Source organism: Sarcophilus harrisii, chromosome 4, assembly GCF_902635505.1.
Source record: "Sarcophilus harrisii chromosome 4, mSarHar1.11, whole genome shotgun sequence".
Classification (NCBI taxonomy): domain Eukaryota; kingdom Metazoa; phylum Chordata; class Mammalia; order Dasyuromorphia; family Dasyuridae; genus Sarcophilus; species Sarcophilus harrisii.
This window is the reverse complement of record NC_045429.1, coordinates 25855792-25874419: the sequence shown is the minus strand read 5'-3', so window position 1 is coordinate 25874419 and position 18628 is coordinate 25855792. Positions and strand designations below refer to the sequence as shown.

Genomic DNA, 18628 nt, shown 5'->3' with positions numbered 1-18628 from the left:
TCTTTTTTTTCTTCCTCTTTGTGTGACTGTACGGGAGTGAGACTCCCCCACAACGTCCTCCCCCTCCATTCCCCCCCACTTTCAAATCAAAAGCCTTCAATAGTAATCAAAATACAGAGGTTACCTTGAGATAAACACCCTTTAAATTATCACCCAGGCAGGCAAGCCCGAGAATATTTTATTTACTAGGCTGATTACATTTTAATGTTTGACGAAAGTGACATTTTTTAATTAGTGTTTAAGACATATGGTGAGTGTACAAATTAGCCTATTTCATAGAACCAGAAATGGATGAGAGAGACTCCCCCCTTCCTTCGCTCCCCAGTTAAAAATTGTCACTTGAATCTTAATATATGCAAGGAGGTTAAGTAGTATTAAGTGATGCTGTCTTGACTTCAAGACGAGGCAAAGCTGGCTCACAGGGTGTGTGGCCGACTGCTCCCTGGGGGTCCCGGGGGGATGGAAGGGCCCTCTTCTGGAAGGGGGTCCAGGGTGTGCGTTCAAACAGAAGCCCCGCATATCTGGCTTCTTGATAGAAAAAAATTAAAGTGGCCCCATCTCTTCAGCAGGGTGTATGTGCTTGGATAAGTACTGAGATTCCTTAGGAACTAAGGGAATGGTGACTGTGGACAGATAAACAGATAAAAAACCTGCTGATTCCTTTTGGTTACAGTGACCCCTTCCATTTGGACCTTTTAAACAGGGGTCTGCAATTTCTGGGGAGGGATAGGGTGAGCTGCAGGATGTCTGTCAGCAGGCCAGGCAGGATTCGGGGCCCCAAATAAAACTAGTACTATCTAGAGTAGATGTCAAGAGAATGGGGAGCATGGTCTGGAGAAATGTGATGTACCTCTCAAGCAGTCCTTCAGTATTTACCCTTATTTCATTTTTTTTAATCACAGGGTAGTGGAGGGTATTTCCTTTTTTCTAATATCTAAGTTTTTTGAGGAGCTACGTAAGGGAGGGGGTTGGAATCACGGTGTCACTTTCTACCTTGTCCATGTTCTTGGTTGGGGTCAGGGCAGAACTATGCTTTTTGTCCTTGGGTGTCTTTCATTTTAAACTTTGCCTGCTCCTTCCCCCCTTGCCCGGATTCCTTACAACACTGTCCTAGGAGCACTGTGCTTGAGTTCACCATTCAACAGTCATTTATTTAAAAAGCCCCAAACTCTCCTTCCATTTCAGCCGGCCCTGTGGCGTGGAGGCCCTGGGCACACGGAGGAGCCTCTGGATACTTACATTCTACAAGGGACCCACACCCACGCTCAGCCCCACTCGGAGCAGAAATCCAAGGACACTTGGGGAAAAGTTACCTGTGTCCTTCCCCGCTTCCCTCCATCTTGTCCTTGCTGGCGTTCCTCCGCCTCCCCTGGAATGGGTTTTCCAGAGTGAGTGTGGATGTGGCGCATGTTACGCACACACAGGCGCACACATGCACACACACGGAGAATGTGCGTATTTGGAGGCTCTGGCCAAGGGGCCCTCGCGTCTCCGGCGGCTTCTCTGAGCTCTGTTTTCCCTCTGAATGAATGAAACAGACACGCCTTGTAGGGGCCAGGCTGTGATCACTCACGGAGGCTCTGGGCAGGTACCTCTCTTTAATTCGCTCGCTCCCCTCGGCAGGAGTCGGGGGAAGGTGGGCAGAGCCTGTTGACTTATTTTGACAAGCCCCAGACGGGCTGGGATTCCAGAACCGCTCTCGGCCCATCCTGCGCCCAGACGCTGCTCCAAGGCAGCGAGAGGGAGGACCCAGGTGCCGCCTTTGGAGACGGTCCCTGCGACTGTGCACGCTGCCCACCTGGTGGTATCCGAGTGAACTGTTACTTCAGGGAGCGTGTCCGGGGCAGGCTGGTCTGCGTGCAGAGCCCGCGCGAGGGAGATGCTCCATCGCCCGCTCCGGGGGCTCGGGGAGAACTGACGGGGCTGGGGGCGCCGGAGTGCCGGCAGACGCAGCCTTCGCAGCCTTCCTGAAACCTCCTTCCTGGGAAGATGTTTGAAATCAGCCGGACGCTGAACGCCGCCTTGTTAAGCACCGAGGTAACGTCTCCTGCCTGCTTGCCTCTGCGTGCTGGGGGGTGGGTGAAGGGGGACAAGGGGGTGCTCAGGACCAGATTCCACGCGGTCTGCCGGAGCAGAGTCCACAGGAGGCAGGATTGAGGTTCGGGCCCCCTTGCTTCTTCTGGGGGCTCGGGGGTGGGGGGGTGGGGATGAATCTCTTTGCTTTTTCTTTGCCGTCTCCATTAGTGGCTGCTGCTGCTGCTGCCTAGGACCCTGCCGGGCACAGCTCCCCACTATAGAGAGCGGTGAGTTATTCACTCTGGGCTGGCTGCTGGTACAGTCCATCTGGGCAGAGAGGAGAGAGAGAGAGACGGACGGCTGGCAGCTCCCGATGCTCAGATACCCGTACCCCCTGGGAGGTCTGCGAGGCGGTGAGGGGCTCCCCGGTAGACCTCGTCTTCTCAGGGACCCCGTCGGCTCTAATGAGTCCAGAAACTGCTCATTTCTGGTAAGCAGAGAGCAACCTAGACCCACCCCCCCACCCCCCCCCCACCCACTCTCCTTGTGATTTCCTTTTCACGCGGGCTTGATTGCTTGAAGACAAGTTTTTCTTCCTGATGTTGGAAGATTGGGGTGGGGTGGGTGGGTGGGGGGTAGAATGCCAGCCGAGAGACTCGATTCCCGAGATAATCTATTGAGATTCGGATGCTTTACCAATGTCACGGTGCTGGGAGGTAGCGGTCAGCACTTGGCTCCAAGGGACGAAGGGTCCTATTGGAAATACAATCATAAGGTTGACTTTCCTCAACAATGGGATTCTGCCTTTGTCCTTAGAGAAAAGGCCTCGGAGGCTGCTTAGGGCATTTGTTTTAGGATTCTGGATAGAGACTGGAGCCCAGGTTTTTGGGGCCGAGATCAGTCTTTGGGCAAAGTGCATGCGAGGGTTCTTGATCTGCCATTAAGGCATCCTTGATAATGTTTCCGAGAAATGGCTAGACTGGCTTGACTGGACCTGTGGTTAATTTTTGTATCCCCTGCCTTGAAGGGTGTGGGGGCTGGAAGACCAGAGAGAAGAGGGCCTTTTTACTGCCTTCTTCATTTTTAATAACCTCTGTAGAAATAAGGAGCACTTTGTGTCAGGCGGTGGGCTTTCCCCTGGGGGTCTGTGAGTATGGTTTCTGGGGTTCATACCCCACAATCTTTTAATACTGAGTGGCTCACTCTTGAGCTCACGGGACTTTTTATTGGTGTATCACAGAGCAGATATATGTTGCCTGTGTACACATAATAAAACCCCATAGGCCAGGGAACCCACAAACGCATCCTGGGCCCTACCCAGCTCAGCAAATATTGAAAAAACTCATATGGCTCCTGGTGTCCTTCAGGTGGGAGCTGAGTTTGTCATCTGGAAATCATACTCGGTTCCGTCTTTTCCACCTGACCCCGCCATGTATTCCACATTTCATGTTTTCTGATTCCATGTGTTTTGATTTTGAGCAGTGTTTAAATATGGGGGTGTAGGGAGGAGCCCCCACAAGCGCGCACACACACGCGCACGCGCGCACACACAGACACACACGGTCTATAATCTATCCATAGGAGTGTTGTGTTTCTGGGTTTTGCACTGAAGGAAGAAATACACTCCTGATATTAGACTACAGATGTGATACTCCTCAGTAGGGAAATGAAAACTGCCCCTCAAGTCAGTTTGTCCCCCACCCTAACAGGAAGCCATGAGCTGAAACCCAGCAGTGACCTTCACATCCCCATTTCTTTTTTTCTAGCATTTCAACCAGAGCCCACCTTGGCGCCCGATATTGAGAATATCGGGGCCCTGGGTATATTTCTTAGTATACTTACTGACTCCAGAAGGGAGGCATTTCTGGGGGAGAACGTTCCCCACCCAGGGTTAGCAGCTGTACTGGCCAGCCGGGCGAGGGCAGGTGCACGGAGTGTATTTGCTGGGCATGCCAGCTCTGTGTGTGTGTTTATATAATCCGTGTAGTCCTTGTGAAAGGCGGCGGGGGGCAAGGGGCACATTGCTGCTTCTAATCTGGGGTGGGGGAGTCTCAGGTGATGGGAGTCGGGTTTGGGCTTGCAACCGTCTCAGATGCGCCCCTGCTTCTGCCTGGCCAGTGGGTGTAGGCCGGGAGTCGGGGGCCACGGCTCGTGCCAGTTGGGGCCCCTACCAGAGTTGAGAGATAATTCCACTAAAACAAGTCGTTTGTCATTTTCTCTTCGGCAGAGAGAGGGAACAATGCAGGGAGGTAGGCAGGGGAGCTTGGGCAGCTGCTCTCCCCCCACCCCCTCCCATTAAGAAAATCACTTGGCCCCAAACTTCTTAGGCAGGTCCCAGAGTCGGGGAGGGGGGGGGAGAGCTTGGAGTTGCCTCCTCCAGGAAATGCCAGCTCAGGTGGTGTCCCATCTTGTCCCGTCCCCCCCTTCCCCGGAAGAAAAGGCAGCGCCTCAGTCCGAGCAGCGGCACCGAGCATCCCCAGTCAGGCGGCTGCGGCGGACAGGCCGAAAAGCCGGGCGTCGGCATGGGGAGCGGATGGAGGAACCCCTGGGCCATCCAGGGGAGGAAGGTAGGACCCCCCCCCACTAGGATCTGCAGCCCCGACACGGCGACCTGCCTTTGCTGGGAGGGGAGGGGGAAGGCAGGTTAAAAAAAATACACGCGTGGATGTTGTCGCTTTCAGCTGGGCCTTAATTACCAGACACCCGAAGCAGTTCAGAAATGTGGTCTCTGTTGTTGTAGAGGTCATGGAATCATTAACATCGTCAATCTGGCAGGAGCTAATTTAAATAGCGCCTGATGCTTCAACGCCTCCCTCGGTCTCCCTAGCCAATGGGCGCTGGGCTCTGGCTGACAGATGGTCCCATAAATGGATGTAAAAAGGGGAGGCTGGAAGCCAATTTTCAGCGAGGCTCTCTATTCAGTTGTTCTTACCTACGTCCTAGAATCGGGGGGCTCCGAACACACCGAGCGGGGCTCTCCTCTCCCTCTCTTTTTTTGGCTTTTTTTTAAACCCTCCCCCCCCTTTAAAAAACAAAACAGAACAAAACATTGTGGTTGACTACATTAATGTCTGCACTTTGCTTTGTGGACCCGAAATTATCCTATTAACCGGGAAAAGAAAACCTTGGAAACTGAGGGAATAAGTTGCGACCCAATATTTGTCAAGAATGGTGGTGGTGGTTTGGTAAACTTTCTTTGTTTTGGGACTGCGGAAAGGGGAGAAGGTGTCTGTTCAACCCTCAGCCAGCTTTGGCTGGGGTTGGTCTGATTTCTTTGGGTTCCTTTCTTGATGGTTTCGCCGTGCACCGAGTCAGCAGAGGCGGCGGGGAAGGGCGGTGGGCAGCCGTGGGCGAGAGCCCTTTGTCGATTCTGTAAGGTCATTGTGGTTGGGGGTTTTCCTTCTAAAATGAGGCGGAGGGGGTGGGCGGGAAAAGCCGCCGCTTTCTTCCCAGAGCTCGGCAGAAAGGGAAAGGCTGAAGCCGGGTGTCCTTTTTTTGGAGGTTGGGGGGTGTGGACGGTTTTGGGAAGTGGGGGGGCGGGGGCAAGGTAAGGTCGGGGTCGCCTTGGGCCCCGGGAACGCAGCCCTCCCTTTGCGGGGTCCGGTGCCCCGGGCGGCGCCCTCGGCCGGACTGCGCAGAGGGCACAGAGGGTGGCGGGAGGGGAGCCCGGCCAGGGGAATGCTGAGTTGTACCAAGATCCCCCATACCCTGGGGAGGAGGAGGGGCGGGGGCCTGGGTGGTTGGGCCGCCAGCGGGGCGTTCGGAAGGGATGCCAGCTTACGAACGCCTCCTGCCCACACGGGAGGGTCCATCTTCCCACCGGATGGAGGCAAGGCTTACATGGTTGAATGGACTGGAGGTCGTGCTGGTGCGGGCTGGGACAGGAGTGTGCACGCATGTGAGTGTGTGTGTGTGTGTGTGTGTGAGAGAGAGAGAGAGAGAGAGAGAGAGAGAAGGAGGGAGAGAGGAAGAGAGGGGGAGAGACAGAGAGGAGAGACAGAGAGAGGGAGGGAGGGGGGGGAGGGGAGAGGGGAGAGGGAGGGAGGGAGAGAGACAGAGAGGGAGGGGAGGTGTGTGTGTGTGTGTGGTGTTGCGGGGGGGGTGAGGGGGAGGCCCCAATTGGGCTTGGGGACTGGGGAAAGGTGGCCTTTCCCCCCCCCCCCCCCCCCCCCCCCCGGTTTTTTCCCCCCCCCCCCCCCCCATCCCATTTTGTTTTTTTTTTTTTTTTTCTCCCTCCTTCCCCCCCCCCCTTTTTTTCCCTTTTCCCCCCCCCCCCCCCCCCTCCCCTTTCCCTTCCCTTTTTTCCCCCCCTTTTCCCCTTTTTCCCCCCCTTTCCCTCCTTCCCTTCCTCCCTCCCTTTTTTTCACACATGTAATCCACGTACACAAATATATCACACCGGGGGCCTTTCTCTCTCTTCACACACACACAACCCCTCCCTTCTTTTTTTCTCTGTCTCTTCCACTGAATATTCCCTCCAGCTGCCTTTGGGGATCGTTAGTCAGATTGTCCTGGATCTTCCTGGGATCTTCCCAGGTCCGTCCAGGTCCTTGATCCTTGCCCCCCCGACGAGGGTCCCAGGCTACACTCCCCCCATGTGCCAGAAAGGAGGAAGGTGGGTGGCTGAGGTTTTCTGAAGAACCAGGTAAGATCCTTTCATGGAAGGGGGGGGATTGGGGCAGTCACAAAACCCTTTTTCCAAGAGTAAGTCTATTTTTGGTGCCTCCTTTTCCGAACAAGAAATCGGAAACTGCTCTCTCATTCCCATCTTATGCACGCCCACCCTCCCCCCACCCCAGACCTTGCCTTTGACTTATAAAGTCGAGCCGGTGGGGACTGGAAAGGGGGCAAAGCTGAAGATCTCGCCCGTGTCCTGAATATCGAGAGCAGGCTGCTTGCGGCAGCCCCTCGCTCCGCTGCTGGCCGGCCGTGGGTGCCGAGGCCGGGGAGGACAAAGCTGGGGTCTTCTGGAGGCTGCCTTTGTCTCCTTGCTTGTTGTGATGGGTGTTAAACAAACAAGATTAGGCTGAGCGGCCCACTGAAAGCCATCTCTGGGAGGAAGAGAGAATGAAAGGTTGCCGGGGAAACAGGCATCGGGGAAGCCAAGGAGGGGGAGCAGGTGGTTGTCGTGTGAGAAGACTGCAAACGGTGTCGGAAACCGGGGGGGCGGGGGCCCCTCGATTCCCTGGCCACAAAGCCGGCCCTCACAACTTTAATTATTCCCCATAAAGAGGTGTTAATTACATTTCTGACTGCTGTACGCCGATTTCCAGAAATCTATTTTTAAGCATCTGTTCGCTCGCCTCTCTCTGTTCAAAGGGGGGGAGAAAAAAAAAGGAGAGTGGAGGGAAAGGAGGAGGAGGTCATTTTTTTTCCCCCTCCCCCTTTTTCCCGGAAAATTTATGGAAAATGGCAAGGAAAAAAATGTAAATTATATTGAATGAAGTTGACAGCAGCGTAATCGGGAAGTTGCCCGGCTGATTGTGCCTGCAAATCATTTCTTAGAAATTTCCAGCAAATGTTGTCCCTGGGAGAGCAGAGGGAGGGAGAGCTCGGGTCTTGAGGGATCAGGGGATTTTTTGTAACCTGCAAAAAGCAGGTGGTGATGTGGAAAGGTAATTGTTTCGGGGGCTTCTCTCGTCTCTGACCATCCATTTGCTGGCAGAAGTGACTCAAAACCATCCTCATCATCTCTCCCCAGAAACCCCCTTCTCCCCACCATGGAAAGCCCTGCCTCCGCTCGGGCCGAGGTGCTGATTTCCCGAGCCCTGCCCGGGCACCAACCGGTCTGCGTAAAACAAACACAGAAGCGGCCACTTGTGAGTGTCTTGAGTAGCATGGGGCACCGGCGGGCATCCTGGCATGGGCACGTATCCACACGCAGAGTTGGCGTGATCCAGCCAAAGTCTCTTCCTCCCATGATGGTGGGCACTGGTGGCTCCAGAAGGCGTGGTAGGGGGGAGAACGGCTCCGAAGGGGGGCAGGAAGGGGGAGCTGGCGCAGGGCAGGCTCTCTCCCCTCCGGCTCCTTAAGGGGCGGTCAGCTGGGCACTCGCCTTTCTGGGAATGGCTATCACGGCTCTCATGGCCTTTAGATGAAAGGGGGAGGACGGCGGTAAGTGGGTATTCCGAGAAAGGAGAGCCTTCCCATTCGCCAGCCTCCTCTTCTCTTCAGCTGTTTTCTCAATGAGATTTCTGTTTTAGATATTTCTGGGAGAGAGGAAGAATGACATTGGGTTTTTTTTTAAACTTTCAGGGCCCAAACCCTCATTTCTTCCCCCAACAAGGCATAAGATAGACATTCTAGTAATTCCTAAACCCCGACCTCATGTTTTAATTCCATTAACTTCTGCTCCCTGCCCACCAGGCTTTTTGAAAGATGTTGATTCCTTTGAGCTTTCTTAGAGAATGCTCATCGATGAAGGTTTAATTTTATTTCCAGTGATTTTCTGATATTTTTATTTTGTGGGGCACTGGAGGGAAAAGGAAAATTCTTTTCAGGGACCGTGATTTGGACTCAGGTTGTAACAAAGACACGTGTTTCCACTACTGATCTTTGTCCTTCCTTTGTCTTAAAAATACCCCTCTCTGCTGTCGATGGGGTGGGGGGTGGCGGTAAGCTAACACAGAGGGGTATTTCCTAAATGGGGTGTCCAGCTAGGAATATCTCTTAAGCTGGCTTGAGGATTGGGAATTTTGGGATCTCAGAAAAAACATGGCATAATGACCCAACCCAGAGATACTGAGAATAAATAAATATAAGGAGTTCAGTGTGGGAGGGGGAAACCAGTAGCTTAAGAATAAATGATTTTAAAAAATCATTTGTGTTTCGATTAAAAAGAAATCCCTTAGCCAGTTGTGACACCCTCAGTTCCATTCATCTCCTTTTCTCATTCAACTTCACCATCCTTCCAAGAGAGATACAAATGACTTTCTTAGATTGGGTAGTCCCTTAAAACTTTTTTTCTCTGTCAGAATCCTCCATTTTTAAAAATTCTTTGAATTATTGTGAGATTGTGGATAAAAAGAGGGGGGGAGGTAAATGTGTGTGTGTGTGTGTGTGTGTGTGTGTGTGTGTGTGTGTATGAAAAATAATATATCTGTTTTGAGGGGAGATAATTGAATGAGGAGCATTTAAGCAAAATGATCTCTAGTGTTGCATTGATGATTGTTGATGGGGACAGGTGGCCTTCAGTTCTGTTGAGCTTCCCTCTCAGTTAGGAATCTTCTAAATAGAAATGACAAGCCTAAAAGGTGCTGAGTTTTTAGGGAGTATTTACACTGTGCATTGATGTTTCCAAGAGTATTTCTTTGCAGGGGATTAGAGACAGCAGCTTTCAACTTAGAAGTACTGTGGGCAGCAAGATGATGCCTTAAATGTAAGTTGTTTGGGTTTTTAGATTGGTTTGATTCTCTCTTTTTTATTCACATCTCCTTTGAGTATATGGAGAAAACTCAAATTTTATCTGCATGCAGGGACTTGTGTTCATAAGCAAGCTGTGTTGGACTTCGCCACGTTGGGCCTTATCTAAATTAAAAAATAAAAAGATCCTCCTCAGGAACTTCACTTTAAAAAAAAGCAAACTGAGAATTTCTGCCACGAGCAGGATTGTGTGTGTGTGTGTATGTATGTGAGAGAGAAGAGAGAGACAGAGACAGAGGGAGAGAAGGATTACATTGTGCATCTCTGGAGGTGCACAATTCTTGATAGATCTCCTCGTCTGTTCCCACAATCTGTGACCACTAGGCACTTCATTTACATGCCTGGACACATTAAAATGTACATTTGTTGGTGTACGGTGGGCAGCTGCCGCCAGATACACTCGTCTGCCCTGGCAAATGGTGCAATGCAGTATTTTTGTTCAATGTCATTAGGGGCTTTGGGGGGAGGAAGGGGTACACACAGTTTGAACCTTCAGAGTGGCCTCGCTGGCGCATCGGCCAGTTGTTGGGCCAGGCCGGACAGAATGTGTCCTTTCTGACATTATGGAAGCCAGCCTTCCCTCCTCCCAATGTAGCACGTGTGCCGATGTATGTTTGGGACTTGGTTGGTGTGGCCAGTTATGGGTGAGTGTGTGTGTTCTATGGAGACCAAGGGGGCAGCATGGAGGGGGTGGAGAAGGAATCCTCTGACACCCCCCCCAAGGGTCCTATCCACTCAAATAGGTAAAATCTCGGAAAGGCCTATATGGAAAAACAACAACAACAGAGCAATCCATAAATCCTGCAGCCCCTTCCCCTGCTGCCACCTGACACTACTGGGCGCCCATTGTCAGAAGGTGCACCATTAATGGCTGAGATGGAAAGCATTTTTGCAGATGAGGGATTGGGTTCCCACCACATTGGGCGTCTTGCTGGTGTGGAAGGTTGGGGGAGAAAGGGAAGGAGGCTGAAGGGGTGTGTGTGTGTGTATGTGTGAGTGTGTGTGTGTGTGTGTGTGTGTGTGTGTGTGTGAGAGAGAGAGAGAGAGAGAGAGTTTTTTGTTCTGTTTTATCCCTTTCTAGTTTCTAGACAAGCCTTGTTTATTTTTAGTGTCTGTGTATTTTAGAGGCAGAAGGATTTTTATAAGTCATCAACTTTACACTGGTCAAAAGAGATGGGGGGGGGGGTATTGCCTATTATATGTAGTAATAATTTGAAGGGACTAGAAATGAGAAAGATGCCTTGGAAGAAAAGAATATCTTTGTGGAGGGGAGTATCCAGAATCCAACAGGGGCCATGGCTAGACTTACATGGGGGCAGCTGACCACCCTCCCTCTCACCTTGACCAATGGCTTGGGATATCCAAACTTGACCCTTTGGCGGTAACATGATTAGGTATTCAAGCAAAGTGTTCCCTGTCCGTTCCATCCAGTTAAAAGCTCCATCATTGGAAATGGTGGGGTTTGTGGGCAGTTAAGTCTCTGGTTTTAGAGTCCGTTCCTCCTGGCTCCTGCCTACCTGGAGCATAGATAGGCTAAGCTCCCGTCTGCCAGCTCTACCCGGGATGCTTGAGATCCACTGGAAATATCTTCCTCTTTGGGGCTCGGGACACCCTCCCCTATTGTTTTTCCCTTTGAATTGTTTGTCTTCTGAATGAATACTGAAGACTTTCTCTTCAATAAAGAAGGTAATCTGTGGGAGCCTGGGAAGGATTGTGAATTCAATTTGGTTTGAAAAGACTGAGAATGTTGGGAAAGGAGGTCCATAGCACTGTTGTTGATGGCTCGAGGGAGGGTCTTACTTGGCCACCAGAGGAAAAGGCGATTCAGTCCTTTATGCTCATCTTAGGGAAAGAACGTCTGGGGGGTGCAGAAGCTGCAGCATCTGGGGCCAGCCACTCACTATAGATAGTGGGATTCATTCTTCACTTTTTTTAACCATTCAAAATCCTGACCTTAGAATAAAAAACATTTTTTGAAAGAGTGATTTGTGTCCAAATATAAAGAAGCTCAAATAGTATTTTGATGAACAGAATGGACTATGAGGGCCTGTAATGGTAAATGGACTGCCATAGATTCAGGAGGAAAAGTTATTCTCTCGGTGAATTGCAGACTTGATCATTGGTTCAAGAAATAAGGTGAACCTCTGGAAGGCAGGCTCTGTGCTGGGGTTCCCCCCCCCCTTCATATCTGTTGCTCTACTGCCTACCAGTTCCTGTACACAATAGGCACTTAATGATCATTATTAGATATAAATTTGAACAGGTTAATATCACCCACAGTGGACCAACCCCGTTGAACTAATTCTGTCCTTCCTCCCCTTCTGTATCCTTCCTTCCTTCCTTCCTTCCCTCCTTCCTTCTCTTTTTCTCTTTCCTCCATCCCTCCTTCCCTCCTCCCTCTTTCTCCTTCCTCCTTTCCATTTACTTTTTTTCATTTATTGTACTTTACCCTTTATAAAAGATAAATCAAATGAAATGACATTTTTTTCTTCCTTTTTTCCTTTCTTCTTTTCTTTCTTTCATTCATTCTTTCTTTTTTTTTGCATTTAATGTATTTTACCTTTTTAAAAAAGGTAAATCAAATAGGATGACCTTATACTTTTTTCCCTTTCTTCTTTCTTTTTTCTTCTTCTCTTCCTTCCTTTATTCTTTCTCTCTTTTTTTACACCTTGTATTTTACCTTTCTTTTAAAAAGTAAATCAAATGAGATGATTTTCCTTTCTTCTCTTCCTTCCTTCTCTTCCTCTTTCTTCCTTCCTTTCTTTCTTTCTTTCTCTTTTTTTGCATTTAATGTATTTTATCCTTTTAAAAAAGGTGAATCAAATGGGGTGACCTTCTTTCTCTTTCATTTTCTTTCTTTCTTTTTCCTTTCTTCATTCTCTTGTTTTTTGTACATTATATTTTACCTTTTTTTTTTAAAGTAAGTCAAATATTTCCTTCACAAGCTAATTGTACAATAATTCAGAGTCTGATTCTTTTTGTACAGCAAAATAATGTTTTGGTCATGTATACTTATTGTGTATCTAAGTTATATTTTAATATATTTAACATCTACTGGTCATCCTGACATTTAGGGGAGGGGGTGGGGGGGTAAGAGGTGAAAAATTGGAACAAGAGGTTTGGCAATTGTTAATGCTGTAAAGTTACCCATGTATATATCCTGTAAATAAAAGGCTATTAAATTAAAAAAAAAATAAATAAAGTAAGTCAAATAATATGACTTTCCTTCCTATTCTTCCTTCCTATTCTTCCTTCCTTCTCTTCCTTCCTTTTTTCCTTTTTTGCTCTTAATGTATTCTACATTTTTAAAAATGTAAATCAAATCTTTTTTTTCCTTCTCTTTTTCCTTTCTTTCTTCTCTTTTTCTTTTTTCTTCCTTCTTTCTTTCTTTCCTTCTTTTTTTGCATTTATTGTATTTTACCTTTTTAGAAAAGGTAAAACAAATGAATTGATCTTCCTTCTTTCTTTCCTTTTTGCTTCCTTTCTTTCTATCTTTCTTTTTTCCTTCTCTTTTTTGTATTTATTTTATTTCACCTTTTTAAAAAAGGTAAATCAAATGACATGACCATTTTTCTTTCCTTCCTTCTTTGCTTGCTTGCTTCCTTCCTTCCCTCCCTCCCTCCTCCTCCTTCCTTCCTTCCTCCTTCCCTCCCTCCCTTTCTTTCTTCCTTCCTTCCTTTCTTTTTTCTTTTTTTGCACTTAATGTATTCTACCTTTTTTAAAAAATGTAAATCAAATCTTTCTTTTTTCTTCTCTTTTTCCTTTCTTCTTCTCTTTTTCTTTTTTCTTTCTTTCTTTCCTTCTTTTTTGCACTTACTGTATTTTACCTTTTTAGAAAAGGTAAATCAAATGAATTGATCTTCCTTCTTTCTTTCTTCTTTTCTTCCTTTCTTTCTACCTTTCTTTTTTCCTTCTCTTTTTTGTATTTATTTTATTTCACCTTTTTAAAAAAGGTAAATCAAATGACATGACCATTTTTCCTTCCTTCCTTCCTTCCTTCCTTCCTTTCTTCCTTCCTTCCTTCCTTCCTTCCTTCCTTCCTTCCTTCCTTCCCTCCCTCCTCTTCTTTCCTTCCTTCCTCCTTCTCTTTCCTCCCTCCCTCCCTTCTTTCTTTTTTCTTTCTTTTTCTTTCTTTCTCTCTCTTTTTTCCTCCTTTCCTTCCTCCCTCCATTCCTTCCTTTTTTCTTTCTTTCTCTCTCTTTTTCTTTTTTCTCACTTTCTCTCTTTTTCCCTTCCTTTCTTCTTTCCTTTTCTTTTTGTATTTATTATGTTTTATCTTTTTTAAAGAGGTAAATCAAATGAAATGACTTTCCTTCTCTTTATTTTTCCTTTTTTCCTTCCTTCCTTTTCTTAATTTTTCCTTCCTTTCTTCCCTCCCTTCTTCCCTCCCTTTCTTCCTCCCTCCCTTCCTTCCTTCCATCTATCCTTTAATCATTTTTCCTTTCTCTACCTTTCTTTTTTTTGGCATTTATTACATTTTATTTTTTTAAGAAAGGCAAATCAAATTTGATGACCCCCCAAGTGCTTTGACAAACCTAAAAGTTCCATATAAATTCTATACATCTACTGCTCACAGTTGACCATTAGCCTTTTGGGAATAAAGGCCAGATGTGGGCCATGTGGATCTGCTGGGGCCCATTGCCTCATGCCCTTTCATCACTCATAGACATCTCTCTATTTTTTGAGCTTTTAAAGTGTGCCTAGGACAGTGCTGGGTCAGCATGAGTTGGGATGGGGTATGCGATGAAATATTGGTGCTAGTTTTTATACTAACAGAATATATATATATATAACCCTTGGACTAGTGACTTTAAAGCCTGCTTCTTTCTTTTTTAAGGCTGTTTTTTAAAAAATTTACGTTCTCTCCTCATATTTTTGTCTTGGAAAATAAGGTGGTTTACTAAGCTGGAGAAAAGGGGTTTGGGTCCAGGGAGTAAACTAGGAGTGTAGTTCAGACGTAGGTGCTGGGAGGAAGAGGAAGGCCTCGTGGGGCCATCTGAATCACATTTCATCTACTTCATTTGGGTGCAGTTTGGATAAGACCATGAAGAACTCTGTCTTGTGGACATTTTGCCTGTTCAGCCCTACATCTCCAGCTGTCAGGTACTCTGTGTTGGATTAATTCATAGTTCAGCTCCCACATGCTTTTTGCGAACCTGCTGGAGTGCAGGCCCTGGGCTGGGGAGGAGATGGAGATGAACTCATGGGAGGAGGCGAGTCATTTCCTGGGCCTGGTCCCAGAGAAGTCGTGGGGAGGAACGTTTCTGTGGGCTTGACCTTCTCTTGAGAGTGACCCATTAGCACTGGACCGGCACTGCTGCCCCCCGTTGTTTTTAGAACCAGACATTTGGCAGGGGATTCCCTTTGGAGGAGCTCAGACATCCCCTGTGTCAGTCTGCCTAGTTGCGGGGGTAAGACCGTGCTTTCTGCACTGCCCTTCTTCACTTGGCAAGCGTTTTCTGTACGTCTCTGCTGGGCCAAATCCCCCACCGGCACTGCGGGGGATCCAGGAGGAGGCCAACACAGTCCTGCTCTCAAGGTGCACACAGTCTAGCTGAGGAGACTTGAAGGACAAGCGCTGATGCTTTTCACACGTGAGTCAGATGAAGCTTTTGGAGAAGGCCATTGCCAAAGGCATTCATGGAGGGAACTGTGGTCTGCTCCAGAGGAATCTTTGTCCAATCCAGTGGCACTGGAGACCGTCCTGCCTAGTGCCGTGCTGCGAATCAAGATCGGTTTCCAAGGATCCAGTCCCCGCTACTGCCAAGCTGAGCACCTCACAGTGAATGGTGTTGCTCTCTAGTTTATATATGAAAAACAGCAGGCCGGTCTGAACTTTAAAGAGAAAAACGGGCCCTTTGAAGAATCTGCCCCAGCCTTCCTGCTACAGGCACCTCTGCCCATGTCCTTGGGCTTCAGGCCATGGAAGCGGTGAGGGTGTCCCGATCCCGGGAGCTATGGGCAAGATCAGAGCCTCACTACTCATGATTTTGATGGAACTTGGAGCGTCCTTTTTTCATGATGCTCCCCAACCAACAGAGAAAATACTGGCCCGGTTGCTCTTTGTCAATATTAATTATCTGCGGTGATACCCGAGGGTGCAGAGAGCACAATTCCCAGAAGCCTGGATTCTTCCTCTAATGCCAAAACAAAAGTGATATTTATGAATAATATTGGGGAAGTTGTCCTTACAGTAACCATTCCCCCGAGGCAGCTTTACATAAACGTGCATTTATTATTCAGGCTATTAAAAGGGATTCCTGAGCTTTTACTCTTTAATTTGGTCTAAAATATGTAAATTGGTTTTATTTTGGAGTTGCTCTGTTTTTAGGTGGCTTTGGGGGGGGATAACTTTCGGCTTGATTATGCTTTAATCTCCTCTGTATGGCAAAGGCGCAGCAGTTCTGGAATCCACCTGGTTATGGTGATGAGACACCGAGGGAACGGGCAGATGGGCCCGCTAGCCCCCGGGCTTACGGGGTGCCTTGTGGGGCTCCCAAGATCAGGGTAGGGCCGGCTACCTCTCAGTGGCAGGCCTTTGTTCCTAGTGAGCCAGGGCCCACTGAGCCAAAGGGAGTGCCTTTCTCCCAGCCCAGAGAGGACTTTGTGCACTGGCCACATGTGGTCTGGGTTGTGGAAATAGCTTTTTGTTTCTTTTCCCTGTTGGAGCAGCTGTGCTTGGAGCAAGGGACCCTCATGCTTAAAGCAGGCCAGGCATGGACCTCAGAGGTCACGTCGTTTACCCCTCCTCTTTTATAGAGGAAAACCTCTGTGTCTGCAAAGGCAAATGGTTTGCCAGGGTCAGCCGGGTAGCAAGTGGCCAAGGTGGACTCGGAACCCCTGCCTCTGAAATCTTCTCAGTTCACTTTACAGGGGCCCATCTGTGGTCTCATTCTGGGAAGAGAAACTGGAACATGGATATGCTGGCCTTAAAGAGAGGGTTGGGGGCGGGGGCATTTTGCTTGAAGAATTAGCGGAGTCTGGGTCCTGGGTCGGGGAACTTATTAATATATTTTGGCCATTATGTTTTGATAGTCGTCGTTGCTTTTGTAAATCCTCTGTTTTATTTTACATGACATTATTTCATTTTATGCATTCATAACGTTCTGAATGGGGTAGAGCAGCTGGGGTATTAGCATAGACTGCCAGAAGGGTCCAGGACACAAAAGAGTTAAGAGTCCCCAGATTAGAAAACAGTTTCTCTTTCTGAAATGCTTTAAGGTTTGTGGGATCATCGAGTCAAAGCTGGAAAGGATCTTGGAGAGAGATCCAATTCTCCAAGGGCTGTGGATCTGGGAGAGCTTCAGGTTGCCCATTGAACACCCAGCTGTCCGACTCCAAGGCTTTGCCCCGGGCCCGGTGTTCTTGGCTGCTGAGCAGGGGCCCGTTTGGCCAAGGAGGACAGTGTGCCTCAGAGGGCCCAAGTGTCCAGAGCGGGCTTGGGATCTGGGCTTCCTGCTGCCTCCTGCTCCCCATGCTTCCTCTTAGCTGGCAGCAGTCCCTGGAGCTTGCCCGGCAGCAAGCAGGCACAATCTCTTGGGCTCTCTTAAAATGCCTCAGGGGCGTCCTTCAGAATCTGGCATTTTGCTCAATGATTTCCAAAACTGGGTTTATGTTTAGCTCAGGATTTCCTAATTTGGGGTGGGGGAAGAATTGACATACATTTTTTTTCTTTGCATTTCTCTGGGTAGTGACTCACTTTGCCAGCCTGACAGTGAGCCTACCTCTGCATGGAGCCATTAGCTAGAGAGAGGGAGGGGGAAGCGCAGCAGGCCGAGCCGAGGTCATCTTACTGGAGCCTCGTTGGACTGCCGAGGCTGGAAGGAGCTTCTGGGGCAGTTCCCCGTTTCACAGACTGGGAAACTGAGAAGGGATGACACCCCTCTAAGGTCACACTGATAGGGCTCTGTGTCCGCCTCAGAGTATTTTATTCACCTGGGTGGCGAGGCGAGGTGAGGAGGAAGAAGGAAACAAGTACACTGACCTTAGGACCATCAGTAAATACTGATTCTAACAGATTCAAGTTCTGGGGTTTCCTATGGACTCGGGCACCTCTTTTTCTGGGTTGGAACCCCATTTTCTTAGCTTCAAGGAGGTTGGGAGCCCCCCCCAATGTCTGTGAAGCCTAGAGACCACACAATGTAAACTACAGAGGATACCAAAGTAAACCAGTTACCTTGAAGCCTGCTTATCCAAATGGTTCTTATAATACGGTTCCAGCCCGTAAACATTCCAGCTGAAAAATCATCCCCGGGACACTAGCTGATCTCAGAGCCCCGTTTGGAGAAATCTGAGCTTCTGGATGTTTTCCTTTTCTTTCATGGCTTAGCTGACCTACCTCTGGTTCTTGGCCGTGTAATTAAATTTTTGAATTTTTATTTTTTATCCCTAGTATCTGGTACTTAGTAGGTGCTTAATAAATGCTTGGTGAATTGAATTCACCTTCTTCCTCTTCGTCTATTGAATTTTAGAGTTTCTTTTGAAGGCCATCTCCTATGTAGAGCTTCTTCTGATTGCCTTGGGCTGGCAAGGTGGCACATAGAACAGTCAGTAGCCTCAGAGACTTACAAGGTGGGTGTGTGATCCTGGGAAATTCATTTCATTTCTGTTTCTTCAACTGTAGAATGCAGATAATAATAATAACAATAGCAATTATAATTATAATGTTGTTCTGAGTCCTTGGCAAAAACCACGCCTAGGGTCACTTTGTGGCCCATCTTTTCATCTCCTGTGGATTGCAAGGGGATTGACTCTGTATCTTGTTTTAGTGTCCGGCACCATATGCAGTAGGTATTTAATAAATGGTGTAGTATTGATGGAGTCTCTCTTCCCTTGGGATGGAGAGGGGAAATTGGAGGGGAGCTGGTGAGGGACCAAAAGTGGCTTAATGGGATTTTTTTCCCAAATTTTTCGCCATTTTCCTTTTCATGCTTGGGCCACGCTGAATGATGGATTGCCGCAGCAGTCTAGGGAGCTTGAGAGGCGAATGGCCCTATTGACTGATGAGGTGTATTAGACGTGTGCAGAATCCTGATGGAGATGGGCTGCCTGCTGTTTGCTCCTAGGGAGGGTCTGGGGAAAAGAGGCTGGGCTTGGGGGGGGGCCTGTGGTCAGATAGCCAGAGGACTTGTTAGGGAGTAGGGCTTATGGAAAACATCGGGGAAGGACTTGTTAGGGAATGGGGCTTATG

The 18628-nt window shown here is 48.3% G+C and overlaps 1 protein-coding gene across 3 annotated transcripts in view; it reads left to right on the top strand.

Moving 5' to 3' along the window:
- The first annotated feature begins 1420 nt into the window (after window positions 1-1420).
- ELAVL4 (ELAV like RNA binding protein 4) overlaps window positions 1421-18628 on the top strand; it is a 107773-nt gene continuing 90565 nt past the window's right edge. The window contains exon 1 of one of the 3 annotated variants that reach the window (XM_031969151.1): window positions 1421-2037. In XM_031969151.1, the coding sequence (XP_031825011.1) occupies window positions 1990-2037 (48 nt within the window). In that variant the 5' untranslated portion in view covers window positions 1421-1989. Of the gene's footprint in view, window positions 2038-2355; window positions 2507-4235; window positions 4584-18628 lie in introns of those variants that run through there. The other 2 variants (XM_031969150.1, XM_031969152.1) reach the window with 2 other exon arrangements.